Raw genomic sequence first — 14,518 nt, 5'->3', positions numbered from 1 at the left:
ACAGTTAACTGAAATGCCTGCCATATTGTTGTGTACATAGTGGAAATCCTCAAAAAATAAAATAAAATTCAGGAAAAAGAAAAAAAAAAGATTCCAGATATTTTCAAGTATCTACACTTTCTAAGTAACCTTAGCGGTCTTATCCACTTTGTATAGGTTATCAAGCAAAACAGGTGATAAAAACTTTTATCTTTTACCATTTCTAATACTCCAATTTATAAAACTGAAGGTATATTATAAATAGAACAAAGAAAACATTTAAATCATAGCAATTATATACAATTTATCTCTATAATGCTGTTATTTGGTTGTGTTTTTTAATGTCAATTTAAGCTCTCCAAATCTTGTCTTTTGTCTACTTTTGTGTATCTAACCTACTTTAATGTGTCTATTTGGCACACATGTATAAATGCAGCTGATTTAGTAAGTAACATGGTTATCATTAAGAGGTGTTTTGTTAGCGATAAAAAAAAAAAAAAAGTCCTTTCTGTTGAAAAAAAAGTTCCTGAGCTGATTTACGGAGAATAATCCGATCCGACTAATACCAGGTATGGTTGGTTTAGTAATTGTTCCGAGGGGTTGCAATTAATAGCAAGGAAGCATCTTTGAATTAACCCTTTGGAAAGCAGCAGGCCGCCTCACATCTGAAGGGATTATTAAAGTTCAACCTTTACAGCAACATTTTTTACACGATTTTGATCTCCTGCGAATGAAAATAGGTTCAGTCTTTCATTGGTTTGTTTCAAAATCATGGATATTTATAAGTGGATAGCAGAGATCAGACAGGGGGATGGCTTGTAATTGCTTTAGTAGCCCTCTGTTTGATAATGCTGACTCAGAGGGACCAGGTGCACCATATGGAGATCAAAGGATCTGAATTAATCACATGAAATCCTCCAAGAAAAAAAACTATGCAAGCTTTAGCTGATAAACACAAAGGATATAGTGTAGAAAACAGTTCTCTTGAGCTTCTAAATACATAAGCATATTACAGACCAAACTAGCCCAGGATTCTAAAGTGATACGTCGCTTCTTTTTGTTTATAAAAAGGTAGACATTTGTTACTCAAACATCTCAAATAATCACATTTTTTAGGTGAAATTCATTGGCAATAAAAAGATAGATAAGCTGAAAAAAGACCTTACACAAATACATAAAGGATTATTTTGATAATTTATTAAAATAAAGAATCACATACTAACTAGAAAAAAAAATCTAAACACGGATTTATTAAAGATGATTCGTCCTTAAGCTTTTTTTTTTAACCACTTTAAACTGCAAGCAATACATGAACACATGCAGGTGTAGCCAGGCTGCAGCTGAAGCTTTGTTATGGGTTAGTCATCAAAGTCTGGGATGTCATCATAGGAGTACCCTGGATAGCCCTTTGATGCATAGTAAGCTATCCGTAAATGGTAAATTCCAGGCAGGAAGACAATGATGCCGATGATCAGGACAGGCACTGTTCGGTCAGAGTGCTGAAACATGCAGAAGAAAATATTTACTTAAATTATTGCATGTAAAACCAATACAAACTTACCATGAAAGGTCTATTTATGAATATAACTCACGGTAACTCCAAAATATCCAGCCAAAAGAAGAGAACCAATGACGATTAAGACTGAGCCGATTAGAAAGAGCACTGAGGCGAGGGCGATTGCTTTGTACGGGACCTTGGGTGGGCTCTTTTTGAACTGCAGAGGGAGAGAAATTGGCAATCAAAACCTTTATGTAGCAGAAAGTTAGCTATGTTTAAAATATTGCCCCAAGACAAGCAGGTATTACTGGAAAACATGAACTGGCAGCAAAAAATCTATAAGAGGTCTATCAGTCATGTTACATGAGGATTATGAAGATACATGTTAAGTGAAGGTTTTGATTTAAGTAGTTGGATTAGTCTCACAAAGTTTAAAATGTAGGACTATCTTGAGTCTACATATTTATTTTTACTGCCTTATTTCAAATTGTCAGGGTTCTGCCCTTTCTTTGGGTTTCTTTTTAGTTTCACTATAATCTTGTGTCTTTGTGGTTGTTTTTAATAGCAGTGTTGTGTTTTTGTGTTACTCTCTGTTTAGTTTTTTCCCCTTGGCTCCTTTCTATGTGCTTCTGTCCACACCTGCTCCCAATTAACAGATTACTCCTAGTTCTGTGTTCCATATATTAACCTCCTCTGCAGTTCATCAGTACTGGTTTCCTTTCATTGCTTTGTTTCCCTGTGTTGTCTCTCTCTGGAATCTCCTGTTTTTTTTTGGTTTCCTGTATTTTTAGTTCGTTGAATTTGCCTCTTTCACCTTTGGAACCCTCATCAGCAAAACTCGTCTCTGCACTGCGGTCCTCAACCAACTTCCACAAAACCTGACACAAATGGTCTCCGATGAATCTCTTTTTTTCTAAGTTTTACACACAACGCCATATTTAAAGAAGTTAATTTTAAGATTTGTAGGTTGTAACATGGGCTGTTCTATACGGGGGCCAACAAAGGCCAGTGCCCCTGTAGAACTGGCCCTGGCCTCTGTTGCAGCCTCTGCACTGCAAACACAAACTGTAAACTAAGTATATTTTTCTGGAAATAGGTGTATATTACATCTATTTAAGCACGTAGGTCAGAACATTTGAGATAATTTGTATGTACAAAAAAAAGAATATTATTTCAAGTGCATAGCATCTTATTACTTTTGTTTAAAGGGCTGAAACCCTTCTTCTTTTGGTCAATCATTAAATTAACCTCCTCAAATTAAGGGCAAAATACAAATGGAGTTTAAGAAACTTTTACTTTTTTTCCGCATACATTTTTATAGTGTAATACTGAATAAGTCTTTTATGACAATATGCACCGATAATGAAACCGTATCTGATTTATCCCTTAGACAAGCTTGATACTTTGTCTTTCCAACTTACTTGATCAATTATTTCAAAATGAAAGAAACTAAAGGTTACTGTGTTTTACTTCATAACTTATAATATGCTCTCTTGCGTGGATCTTTTTAATCGCTTCGTTATTCTTTTGTCTGTATAGGCTAATCTCTAACATTTATCTTTTAAGTTATCTAACTTATAGCTGAAGTTAACCAGGATTGGGGATCAAATATCTCCTTTGCAACCAAAAATTGGCCACAAAAATCTAAACTATATTAAAAAAAATTAAGGTAAAGGAATGAACAATAATGGAAGAGATATGCAACCTCAGTAAATTCAAAAGACAATAAAGAAAGTTTCTTGTATTTTATGAAACTCTTGACATCATTATTGAATTTAGACATTTCTCATGGCTCCTAATGATTCCTTTTCAGTCTAATTATTTTGTGATATAATTAATTTAGACAAAACGTAACACAGAGCAAGCTTTTATAAACCTTTAGGCATCAATTTGAAGACGTGTGATGGATACCCGCCGAAATAGCTCAGTTGGGAGAGCGTTAGACTGAAGATCTAAAGGTCCCTGGTTCGATCCCGGATTTCGGCAGGAAGTTGGGAACTTATTTTTTTAACAATGTCCTGTCTCAAGACCGGACATTTTTGTTACAACCTTCAAGGGAGTATTGGCCTAACGATTAGAGCAGTGGACTTTTGCTCTGTGAGAAGGTTGCAAGTACCAGGTTCGATCCACACAGCCTCCAGTCTGGGTCCCTGAGGAAGACCCTTAACCCCACACTGCGCCCCAAGCGCTGCACAGTAGCAGCCCACTGCTTCCCAAGGGAATGGGGTAAATGCAGCGGTACATATCTCTATTGTGAGATCAATAAAGTTCAATTTATGTATTTATTATTTATATGATAAGCATTGTTATTTCTCCCAAAAACATGAGATAAACCCTCGCCTCGCCACGTCTTACCTGTAGATCGATATAGCCGTCATCATCTGTGGCTAACCTTGAGTATCTAATTTTGCTGTTAGGAGTATCATGGGATACAATATTCCGAGCTGGCATTTTCTTCAGCTTCCCTGGAGCTTGCTACACTTTACTGACGACGTTTTTCAGGCAGAAAGACTTACAAAAAAATAAAAGAAGCGGCAATCATATTTTTTCTTCAGAAGCTATAACAGTTAAAGCAAACGTTGTATAAAAAATATAACCTTAAGTTAAAATAGAGCGACTGCGACTTTCTAGAACAAGTTTAGCGGTGATATCGCGGAGGTGTTGTTTATAATCAGGATTCTTCCGCGTCGATTTGCAGTGACGCTGCTGTACGCATACGCATCTATGCGCATACGTAGCTCTTCATCTTCTTCTTTGTTAGGTTAGCGGATTGCAAACAACTTATAGGTGCATACCGCCACCTACTGTACATCAGTGTATAGCTCTGTAGTTCCACCTACTATATTCTATTTTTTATTTTTGCTATGTAAAAATAAAAACAATGCTTTATTATTAACCAAAATTTCCTCAATATCTCCATCTGTCTCTAAAATTCCTTTAACACTCCATTCTCTCCCTTTTTTCATAGTTACTTTCCTCATCCTCTCTCTTTCAGTCGCATATTTAATGCAATCCATCAAAACATGACCCACATTTTCTTTTCTTTCACAACCCTCACATATATCATTATTTCTCTTCCCTAGTACAAACAGAAACTCATTCAAGTAGGTATGTCCAGTTCTTAATCTAGAATCAATTATTATCTATAAGCAGCTCTCGTCATCAACAGGAAATAAATTTGTTTTGTATCAGCATCAATTTATTTTTAGTAGATAAACTATAGGAGAGGTTTATTTAAGGCAGTATATTTTACATCTTAAAATGTTCAATAAATTATATATTTGTCACCCATTTTAAAGGGTGAAACAAAAATATTATACAGGTCAGTTAGAAATAAAGTGGATTTTTCTAAAACCTCATTATTTTTAAATTCTGATTATCAAAGAGTATGGTTATTTAAAATTTAACTCTTTCTTAGGAATTCTTTATTTCTGATCTTACAAGGGTGATTAACCTGGATACAAAAGGTTTGGAATATTCAACTCTATGTGTAATGAATGCAATTGCTTCACTTTTTAAAATCAGTGACAAAGAAGTAACTTGCAAGTGCCACTTTTACCCACAAGAGGGCGCAGTGGGTTGTTATTGAAGCCCGTAGGTCAAAGCAGAGTGATACAGAGCTGTCAGGATTAATTTTCTGATGTGTATGTCCAGCTCTGTTTCACAGGACAGCGTTGTAATAACTGAGTGTTCCCAGATCATAGAGTTTCTGCACATTTTGCAGATTTTGATGCATTCTTATGAAACAGGAGCTGAAACCTATAGGCTACTTTGCCTCATCCAAGGGCTTTTTTTTAGTTTATTTGTTAAGATTTCCATCAATTTTCACCAGGATGGTTACTAATTTTACGGGGCTTCAGTTCATTTATTGTAAATAATAATAAAAATAATGTATATATATATATATATATATATATATATATATATATATATATATATATATATATATATATATATATATATATATATATATATATATATATATATATATATATATATATATATATATATGGAATCATTCCGTTCTTAAGATAATCAGTAAATTAGATTTTTTGAACTTCATTTTATCAAACATTTTGACATCATTTTAGATGCATTTTTTTACTTATTACATAACTTCATTTTTGCAGCACTAAGCAGATGAAAGGATCATATGTCTTTTCAAAAAGGACACATCTGTCCCTTGGATTTGTCCTATTCATCAAATTATGCAATAAATCGCTTTTGGCATTTGGAACAGTTAACTGCAAATTTGTGTAAAAAAAAAAAAAACAAGACGAAATATAAAAAATACAACATTTCTCTGTGCCTTTTAAGGGCTGCTGTTTAGGTATTTCAGTCCACAGAGGAACATAATATCATCGAATTAGTCATGCAGGGCAAAAAGCCACCTCAGGAATGATCAAAGATGGAATAAGTACAACCACTAAATATTGGAGCTCTGGACATTTGCCCTGAAATGAATAATTAAACATGGATGCTTATATGGATAAATGCTTTGGGCAGAATGAGTCAATAGTGATTGTGTAAATGCTGACCTTGAGCATGAGTTCCATTGTTATAGTTTAGATTTCTATTGTTGATCCCAGGAGGAGGATAAGCCCTAAAACAATTCATCTGTCCTTTTCGTTCCTGCTGAATCGTTGCTCATCCCAAAGCCCTCTACCCTCACTAACATTGCTTAGTTTTTAAGCAGATTTGCAGATGTAACCATGTCTGTTTTTTTTTTAAAGTGAAAAGCTAAATGATGCATTTTATAGGAAGTTTAACTGTACGTCTTTATATCTTAAAACCACAGCATGGTTTTCTAGAAATGTTATTCAATAGATCAACACAGTGTGAGAGTGAGGGAAAAATTTAAGTTCTTTTAAAACATAACTTTCCATGTTAAATAAAAATATGTTTTAAAAACAATCCGAATAAAATCTTTAAAGGTGTATATATGTAAACATTAGCTGAATTATTAGTCCATTCTTATTTAAACATTTACTCAAATTTTAGTTAAGTTGGATGGAGTGCCTGTGTGTTAAAAAATTCTACTCTTTCTGCTATTTCTCATTTATATTTAGATCTGTGCTTTAAAGGTACACTATGCAACCGGTGTTGATTTTCCAGCGAGGCTCCCCCCAGAGGGCGAAAGTAAAAGTGCACTGTCGTAAATATGCACAGCTGTTCTCCTGGTTTCTCCGTCAAGCCAGGCGCGGTAACAGTACCACAAAAAAATGGCCATTAATGTACCTCCACTACGTTTTGCAGTGTGGACCAACGTAGTGGGGGTACATTTTCCTATGAGACTGGGTTGTTTGAGCTTAGCAGACAGGCGAACGCAACGAATGACTAATGCTGCGTTCACACCGCAGCTGGCGCGACAGAAGCAGCGAGTTTACATGCAACGTAAAGTCAAGGCGCAGCAAAAGGTCCCGCTTCGCGTTTTGAGCAGCAGGCGCAGCACGTCTGAGCAGCTGAAGCAGCGCGTCGGGCGCGTTTAAGCATCTGACGCAGGGAGAGAGACACAGCGCTGATGATCACTCCTCTTAAACAGTTTATTGACGCCTAAATTAACTTAAAATGCAGAAATCTGCCGGCAGAATATGCAGTTTGGATTATTTAGATGAAAAACACCTACCAGCTGCCGTGGTGAACCGCGAGGAGGCGACCAGGCCAGAGGCTGCTGATGAAGGGATCCCTACTGTCGGCGCACCGCTGGTATGTGGGGGTCTGAGCGGCTCCGAGAGAAAAAATATTGAAGGCAGGATGATAATCTGAATGAACTGACGGCACTGATTGCGTTTTCAGGTGTATTTTCTCACTTAAACACATATTGAAACTACTTTATTCCCACTGATCACAGCAAATATAGCTGCAAGGCAGAGAAAGGATAGTGAAGCTCCGCCCAACGCGCGTCAGACACACTTTTGCACCGCGCAGCCAGAGCAGCAAAGCTGCTTCAGCCGCGCGTCAGAACTAACTGGTACAAGCAGCAAAAATGAAGCAGCAGACGTGATTTTGCTGCGTCCGATGTGAACGTAGCATAACTGCACAAGGATCGCCAATGTGCTAGCAACAAGAATGCTTTTAACTGGGGGCGTGTAGCAGTTCTCGCCGTAAAGCAAGACTGACTCTCGCGAGACTTCTGAGCCTGTGGGTGCGGGTCGGTGCTCCTGCAATTGCAAGTGCGGTATTTCCCCCACAGACCACCAGGGCGGCCGAGAAAACCTTTGTTCGACCTGAAATGACTCATTTAATCATCCATAACGTTATGGAACACATTAATTAACTGAAAAATGTTGCATAGTGTGCCTTTAACTGAGCCATTCAAATGTCATATAGTCTATTATCTAACCTTTCCCTGTGGGATGGTGAATCTCCAATTCAACCTAAAGTCTTTTGCAGCTTTTGTTAGGTTTGATGTCATTACATTTCCTGTCTGTATCTCCATCCTTTGTCCTCATCAACCCTGACAAGGTTCTCTGCCTCTGTTGAAGAAATTATCTCCAGAGCACTATGCTTCCACCGCATTGTTTCATCAGGGGATGTTGTCTTCAGAATGATAGTTTTCATCTACACATATTATTTTGCAATTATTGGCTCTTTTTTGTTTGAATGAAGAACTGAATGGTGCTCCCTTCTCTCTCTCTTTACCCTTGAGCTGTCTGTTGTTTTTCTTAGACTTTGTCAAACCGTTTGTCTTCTATTGTTCTCCAACAAACCTCTGAGGCCTCCAAAGAACACCTGCATCTATACTGAGATTAAATTACACACAGATGGACAGTGTCTACTCAATAGGTCACCTCTAAAGGGCAGTTGGTTGCACAGGATTTTATTTAGTGGTGCTTTCACAAAAGGGCTGCACACCACACTGTTATTTTTAAAAATTGTCAGGCTGAGAAAAAGATGACCCAGTATTCGAGACAGAGAGACAGTAAGGATTAACAAAATATTTTTATTTAAGACGTAGCGGTAGAAAACAGTGGCGGCGTCTGTCACGAAATGGTCGGACAGAGAGTGTAGTTTTAAATACTTGACTGAAGGAGGTTAACACGTTACAGATTATGTGTTACTAAACTGAATCTTGGCCCTAACTAGCTAACTAACTAACTAACTAACTAACTAACTAACTAACTAACTAACTAACTAACTAACTAACTAACTAACTAACTAACTAACTAACTAACTAACAAGCAGTGCGTGTGACGTATAATAATAGTATTGACCTGAAACCTTCAAAATAAAAGCTATGTCTCATCACAGTATCTAAGGCCGTAACCTCTACAGGAGGAGAACACAGGTTTGTGACCACGCCTGTCTGGCGGAGGATGATGAGTCTGTGAGTCACTAACCTTTTCCTAAAATTCAGTCTGTGCCCAGAGGGCAAGGTTGGTTCCAGCTGTTCGGCTGCCCTGGAGGTCGGAGAACAGGCAGGAGATCAGAACCGAGCAGACGAAGGAAGGCAGGATAAACCAGTGGGCGAAGCCAAAGCCAGTGTCAAGGATGTGCTGAGTAGTCATAGCCAGAAGATCAGCGATCCAAAGCGGAACCGAAGGAAAATCCAGGACGGTGTCTCAAATCAGTTCCAGGTTCGGTACACAGGCAGAAATCCAGTAGGAGTCCGAGGAAAGGTCAGGCAAACAGATCAGAACGGGGAGAGGTAGGCTCAGAGGTCCAGAGGCAGAACGGGTCAGGATCAGGTAATCAGAAACAACGCTAGAGAACTCTCACAAAAGGCTTGCATAATCTGGCACAGATGACTGGAAGTAGTTAGGTTAAATAGAGACTGAAGCAGGTGGATCAGATGAACGGTAATTAGAACTGGCCAGAGCAAGGCAGGTGAATGAGATGAGTAATCAGGCCAGTCATCAGCACCAAGATCACGACAGAAATAAATAAATAAATAAATAAAAGCTATTTGACAAAAATAATGTTGTTCTATCGCAACAAATCCTGTAAAAATAATGCAATTTGTGTTTGTGACATAACAATGTGTTTAAGTGTTGCACTAAACTAATACGGAGATATATACAATGTATCAATGTCTCTTTGGGTAATTGATAGTGCATTCATGTTGCATTTGCAGGTTGTTTTCTCTGTTGACAACAGAGGTAAGCTGTGACCTTTGCTTTACCAATCTTGCCCATCTAATGCTCACTGACTCTCCCAAGTGAACATCCAATCTGTGTCACTGGTGCATTTGCCTTTGTATGCTAAATAACCCTCCTCTTATCTGTTTTGGATCCTCGCTGTGATGTTCAATACCTACACTCAAGGTTAATGAATGAACCCCACCCCCTCACCCAAACACCCCCACTCAGTCCAAATTTAGAAACGTGGCATTTAGTTTTGTCTGCTCCAAAGCCTTGTAACAATCTGCCAGACTGGATAAATTTGCAATTATTTTACAGTCATGAATTCAAAATGAATGGAGGCAGAGTCTGAATGATGGATTGATCTGTTAGTAGGTAACGCTGCCACCGCCGCTGCTTGGTTTTAGACATTACTTCATTTTTGGTCTGGATTGCTTTCCTGACGTTTGCTGCTGCAGTGCATGTGGGCTTCACAGGTTCAGTCTAAAATACAAACATTCTTGGCTTTAGCCCTCTCACATACCAAATGACAACACTGTCAATGGGACATCTGGAACGGCTATTAATTAATCAGATGATAGGCACCAGTCAGAGGGGGGCCAGAGTGTGTTGTTATCTTGGATAATCCCCGCCATGAGACTGTGATGCCTGCACAGAACAGCTGAGTGCTCTGAGCCCTCGAGCTGAATGTGTGTACATGCATGGTTGTTCATCCGCGTGTTTGGAAGACAGCAGCATTTGCCCCCTTACAACCGTTGAGCATGATGCTAAAGACTGAGAGCAGCATGAAGGCCATAATTAGAGAGCTGTTCATTCTGGAGTTAATTATGTCAGTCACCATTAAAGCATCTGCAGATTGACCCAGGCCTGCAGTCTACTAAAAGCCCAAAAGCAAACGTAATTATAACATGTGAACAATCAGGCATTCAGCTCGGAGCGTAGCCTCTTTAGATGCAGATCCAACAGGTTGTAGAAGTGATCTAATATGCACAGGTGCAGCTGAGCAACAGGATTTTAGCTTTTTTTAAACATGCTGCTTCATGTCAATCCTCCGTGTTGTGATTTTTCCCTCTAATGCTCTCAGAGGGAAAGAGATTACCTTCAAGATCTTTATCCTCCACAGAAAATGGGGCAACATTTTGGGCTGAGATTTAGTGACAGTACGGTGGCATCAACACAATGTTTGGGACTCACATTCAATTTGGGTTTTCTGCTTCTAACAACAAATAGAATTGTAATTAGTTGCCTTTTTGCACATTTCCAAACCCGAAGTTAACAGAGTTTAACACACTTATTACTAATATGAAAGCGGATTTTAGGATTTTAATAACTGAATATTAACCTTTCCTTTTTTTCAATATATAATAATAAATGATTATTTTACATATAACTTTGTTAGATTCTAAAAATAACATATTGGGGCAAAAGTCTGGATTTACTTTAAATTTCCTCAAATCAAAACATAATAAAGATCAGATATTAATGTTCAAACATTTCCTGGACAGGTTTAAATGCTTCTTAGTATGTTTCACCTCAAGTCATCAACAAGCTTTGTTCATAACGCTGGCAGGATTGTTGCTGTAAGTCATTGTACATACTTTTTAAAAGCTTGTCCGTTTTAAACCAGTCTAGAACTTCAGTGGTTGTCTGCTTTATCCTATAATTATTTACATTTTGGCCAATTATCTTGGCAACTAACTTTGTCCACATTCCAGAAATCAAGCTGTTGATTTTATGGGAAGTTGAAGAACTAGGAACTAAGAACTTCTTGAGAACTGCTCTAATACAGTGACAGACTCTAAGAATGATGCTGCCACCACCATGCTTGACTGTCTATAAAGTGTTCACAGGTTTGAAAGCATTGTTTTTAGTTTCTACAGTCCTTCTCGTCTCTATAGAGGCAAAACAGCTCAATCTTTGTGTCATATGAATATAAAAAACTCTCCAGGAGGCTTTTAGTTGCCTTTGTAAGCAGCTGCAAAATTCCCCCACGCTGGAAATGTTGATTTGTGCGACAAGAACCTTATGCACTCCCTCAGGTCTTGATATGTTATATTTCTAAGACTTTGTCTATCGCTCAGCTTTCTCTTCACCACAATAGACTGGTGCAACATCCGCATTATAGCAGCAGCAGCACCTCTGATCCGTCTTTCAAGCTTCTGCTCCATTCTCCCCTTATTTGTGAAAAGTACTCCAAGAAACTGGAACTTCTTCACTTGAGGTAGGAACTCTACTCCAACCTAAAGGAGACAAGTCACCTGTTTCCAGTCAAGAACCGTGGCTGTGGACTTGGAGGACCTGATTGTCATCCCAGTCACTTCACACTCGGCTAAGAACCCTCCCAGTGCATGCTGTAGGCCTCGGCAGCAGGGACCCTGCAGGAAGCTGGGACAAAATCCGCTGGCCCCCAAACCAGACCCCCCCTGGCCCTTAGCTGCACCTAAAAATCCCTGTGTATAAAGATTACAATCTTTTTCTTTATTTTCTTCTTTTTATCTTACATAATTATTCATTTTCATTAGATTTATAAGACCATGTTAACTTTATGCCACTGTTATAATTTTTCTTTTATTCTCATGTGCAACATTTGAAACGCTACTGAAATATATTATATGAATAAACTTGCAGCTCAAATCCTTTTAGGGGAATTTCTTCTAGTGTCTTGTGGACGGATTTCAGGGTGGACCTGCTTTGATGCCAGATGTTGCCAGTTGTTTTGAATGTCCTTCACTGTAAACTGTTTTTAATCTAGAGATATGGCAGATACCAAATTCTTTTAAATTCAGTCACACAGGCTCCATACAGTCTTCTGGTTTCAAATCACTATTCTAATCTCACCATAGTGTCTGGTTTCATTTCCAGTCAAGAAAATGGCAAACTGCATATCTCAGGTCAAAGGTCCTCCTTTGACCTTTGAAAATATAAAAATATATTTTCAGTAAGAAAATAAATTTTTAAGTATTTTAAGTATACTACATGAAATTTGTAGTATTATTGAAATTGATAAGACTATAGATTTTTTCACATAACTGTACTGTATATATATATATATATATATATATATATATATATATATATATATATATATATATATATATATATATATATATATATATATTATATATATTTTATATATATATATATATATATATATATATATATATATATATATATATATATATATATATATATATATATATATATATATATATATATATATATATATATATATTGAACCTGCACTGATTTAATGATAATTTAATCTAAGCTTGTGTGCCTAAAAAAAGAAAAAAAAAAAAAACGTTCTAATGCAGCATTACAAACATGGCTGCATAATAGCATAATAAAAAGCTAAGCCATTTACATTCAATCTCACTTTCCACTTTATTAATGCACTTTCTTAGAGAGATAAGATAAATGTGAAGCTCTTCTTCCCAGATTTAATCACCTAGCTAATGAGAACATCATATTAACCACTGATGTAGCAAAATCCCTTTTAATGACTATCCCTTTGCCTTAGAGAGAGGAAACAGGGTCTGAGATGGCTCTATGTGAATGTATAACCATATCGGAGTCCTGGAGATGATCGAGAAAAATTAATTAGGAAAAAGTTTGTCAGTTTTGATTTAATCAGAGAATGAAGGCACTTGGCTCCAAATCCAGCAAGCTGGTGCCAGACAGTGATGTGTTGACGCTCATACCAGGTAGCTGCTGCACGGCACAGTCATGACTCTTCCAATCCACTATGTTAACTCTGATGCTTTCAGTCGTTTCAGGTGCAAGGATGGAGTCGATCTGTGTGTAGGAGGACGGCTGACTGCTGAAACCCACCCTGCAGAGCCTCATCTGAGTGATGACGGAAATATCAGATTTTTACCATAATGAAAAACTCTGTTTTTTAGCCTTAAGCTCATGAATTAAACAAAAGCAGGCACAGTATAGCTGGGATATTGAAAGGAAAGGATGACAACATTGACGCAGGAAGCAAGAGCTTCAATGACAAATGCATCTGAATGAAAGGAGGGGATTTTTGCATCAGCTGCAGGAGGATGTTAGCTGTCTTTATTTACCTGCTGAAATCTGAACTCTTATCAGAATTTTATCCGAGTCGGGACTGCTGAAAGGCAACTCTCTTGATATGCAATTAGACTGAATGTCACTGTAAATGCCAACATTACTGTGAATGCTTGGCTCAGGGTTGTCACCCCTGTGATGGTTAATGTGTATTCCTGTGCAGAGATATTGATCTCAGTATGTTTCATACCCTGCAGTTCCCCTCAGTGAATGGGCGAGTCAGACTGCTTTAATTACTTTTGCAACACACAGACCAGAAATTAACAAGCTCAGCAAGCAGATGAGAACCATTGGTTGTTTCAATCCATGACATAATTGCTCAACTTTTGTTGTGTTAATAGTGAATTTTTCCCCCTGATCTCTCCTCCAGCGCCACGTATGCATGGACAAAGATAGAGGTAATCTCCTCAAAGGTAATGACAGTTCTAACCCAAATTGCTGTGAAAATTGTTTGTCAATTCTGAAAGCGGCTCCATTTCTCATATTTGATTTGATGAAATAATCAATTTATTGTGCATACATAACAGGGACGTCCAATTATATCCTCCTGTGCCTTCTGCTGGGTTTGTGCCTTCAGAGAGTAGGAAGCTGTGCTCGTGATTTTTGCTTTTAACATGAAGAAGTCGACTTTTTTTTTTTCCACAGAACCTCCGGTGGGCAAAAAAAAAAGGCAAGCATTGTAAGATGAAAGTCTGGTCATTGATTGAGTGCTGAAGCAGCTCTTTAAGTGGTCAGTTTACTTCACAGACGGACTGAACATCTGTCTAAGCAGGCTGCTGCTCGGGTGAACTCTACATTTTCATGAAAAACGATAAATGCTGTCTGGCTGAACTGCGGTATTGACCAGAGTGTGGAAGAAAAGTGACTACCTCCTCTAAAAAATCTT

At 37.7% G+C, this 14,518-nt stretch overlaps 1 protein-coding gene and 1 non-coding gene across 2 annotated transcripts; one reads left to right on the top strand and one right to left on the bottom strand.

Moving 5' to 3' along the window:
- Positions 1-794: 794 nt before the first annotated feature.
- On the bottom strand, positions 795-4,193 carry tmem230b (transmembrane protein 230b). The gene is made up of 3 exons (XM_038285661.1): positions 3,833-4,193; positions 1,572-1,694; positions 795-1,478 (listed from the first exon to the last, which is right to left on the bottom strand). The coding sequence occupies exons 1-3, from the start codon at positions 3,926-3,928 to the stop codon at positions 1,338-1,340; spliced, it is 360 nt and encodes a 119-aa protein (XP_038141589.1). The 5' UTR covers positions 3,929-4,193; the 3' UTR covers positions 795-1,337.
- On the top strand, positions 3,391-3,463 carry trnaf-gaa. The gene has a single exon. It is a non-coding gene; the product is annotated as a tRNA-Phe (tRNA).
- Positions 4,194-14,518: the final 10,325 nt, after the last annotated feature.

This window comes from Cyprinodon tularosa, unplaced genomic scaffold (genome assembly GCF_016077235.1).
Source record: "Cyprinodon tularosa strain WSP-4 unplaced genomic scaffold, ASM1607723v1 ctg214, whole genome shotgun sequence".
Taxonomy (NCBI): Eukaryota; Metazoa; Chordata; class Actinopteri; order Cyprinodontiformes; family Cyprinodontidae; genus Cyprinodon; species Cyprinodon tularosa.
This window is presented reverse-complemented; position numbering and strand designations above follow the sequence as displayed.

Coding starts and splice junctions, on each gene's coding strand:
- tmem230b (XM_038285661.1), bottom strand. CDS start 3,928: ATGCCAGCTCGGAATATTGTATCCCATGATACTCCTAACAGCAAAATT. Junction 1,695..3,832: donor ACGGCTATATCGATCTACAG/GTAAGACGTGGC, acceptor CTCCCTCTGCAG/TTCAAAAAGAGCCCACCCAA. Junction 1,479..1,571: donor CTGGATATTTTGGAGTTACC/GTGAGTTATATT, acceptor TGCATGTTTCAG/CACTCTGACCGAACAGTGCC.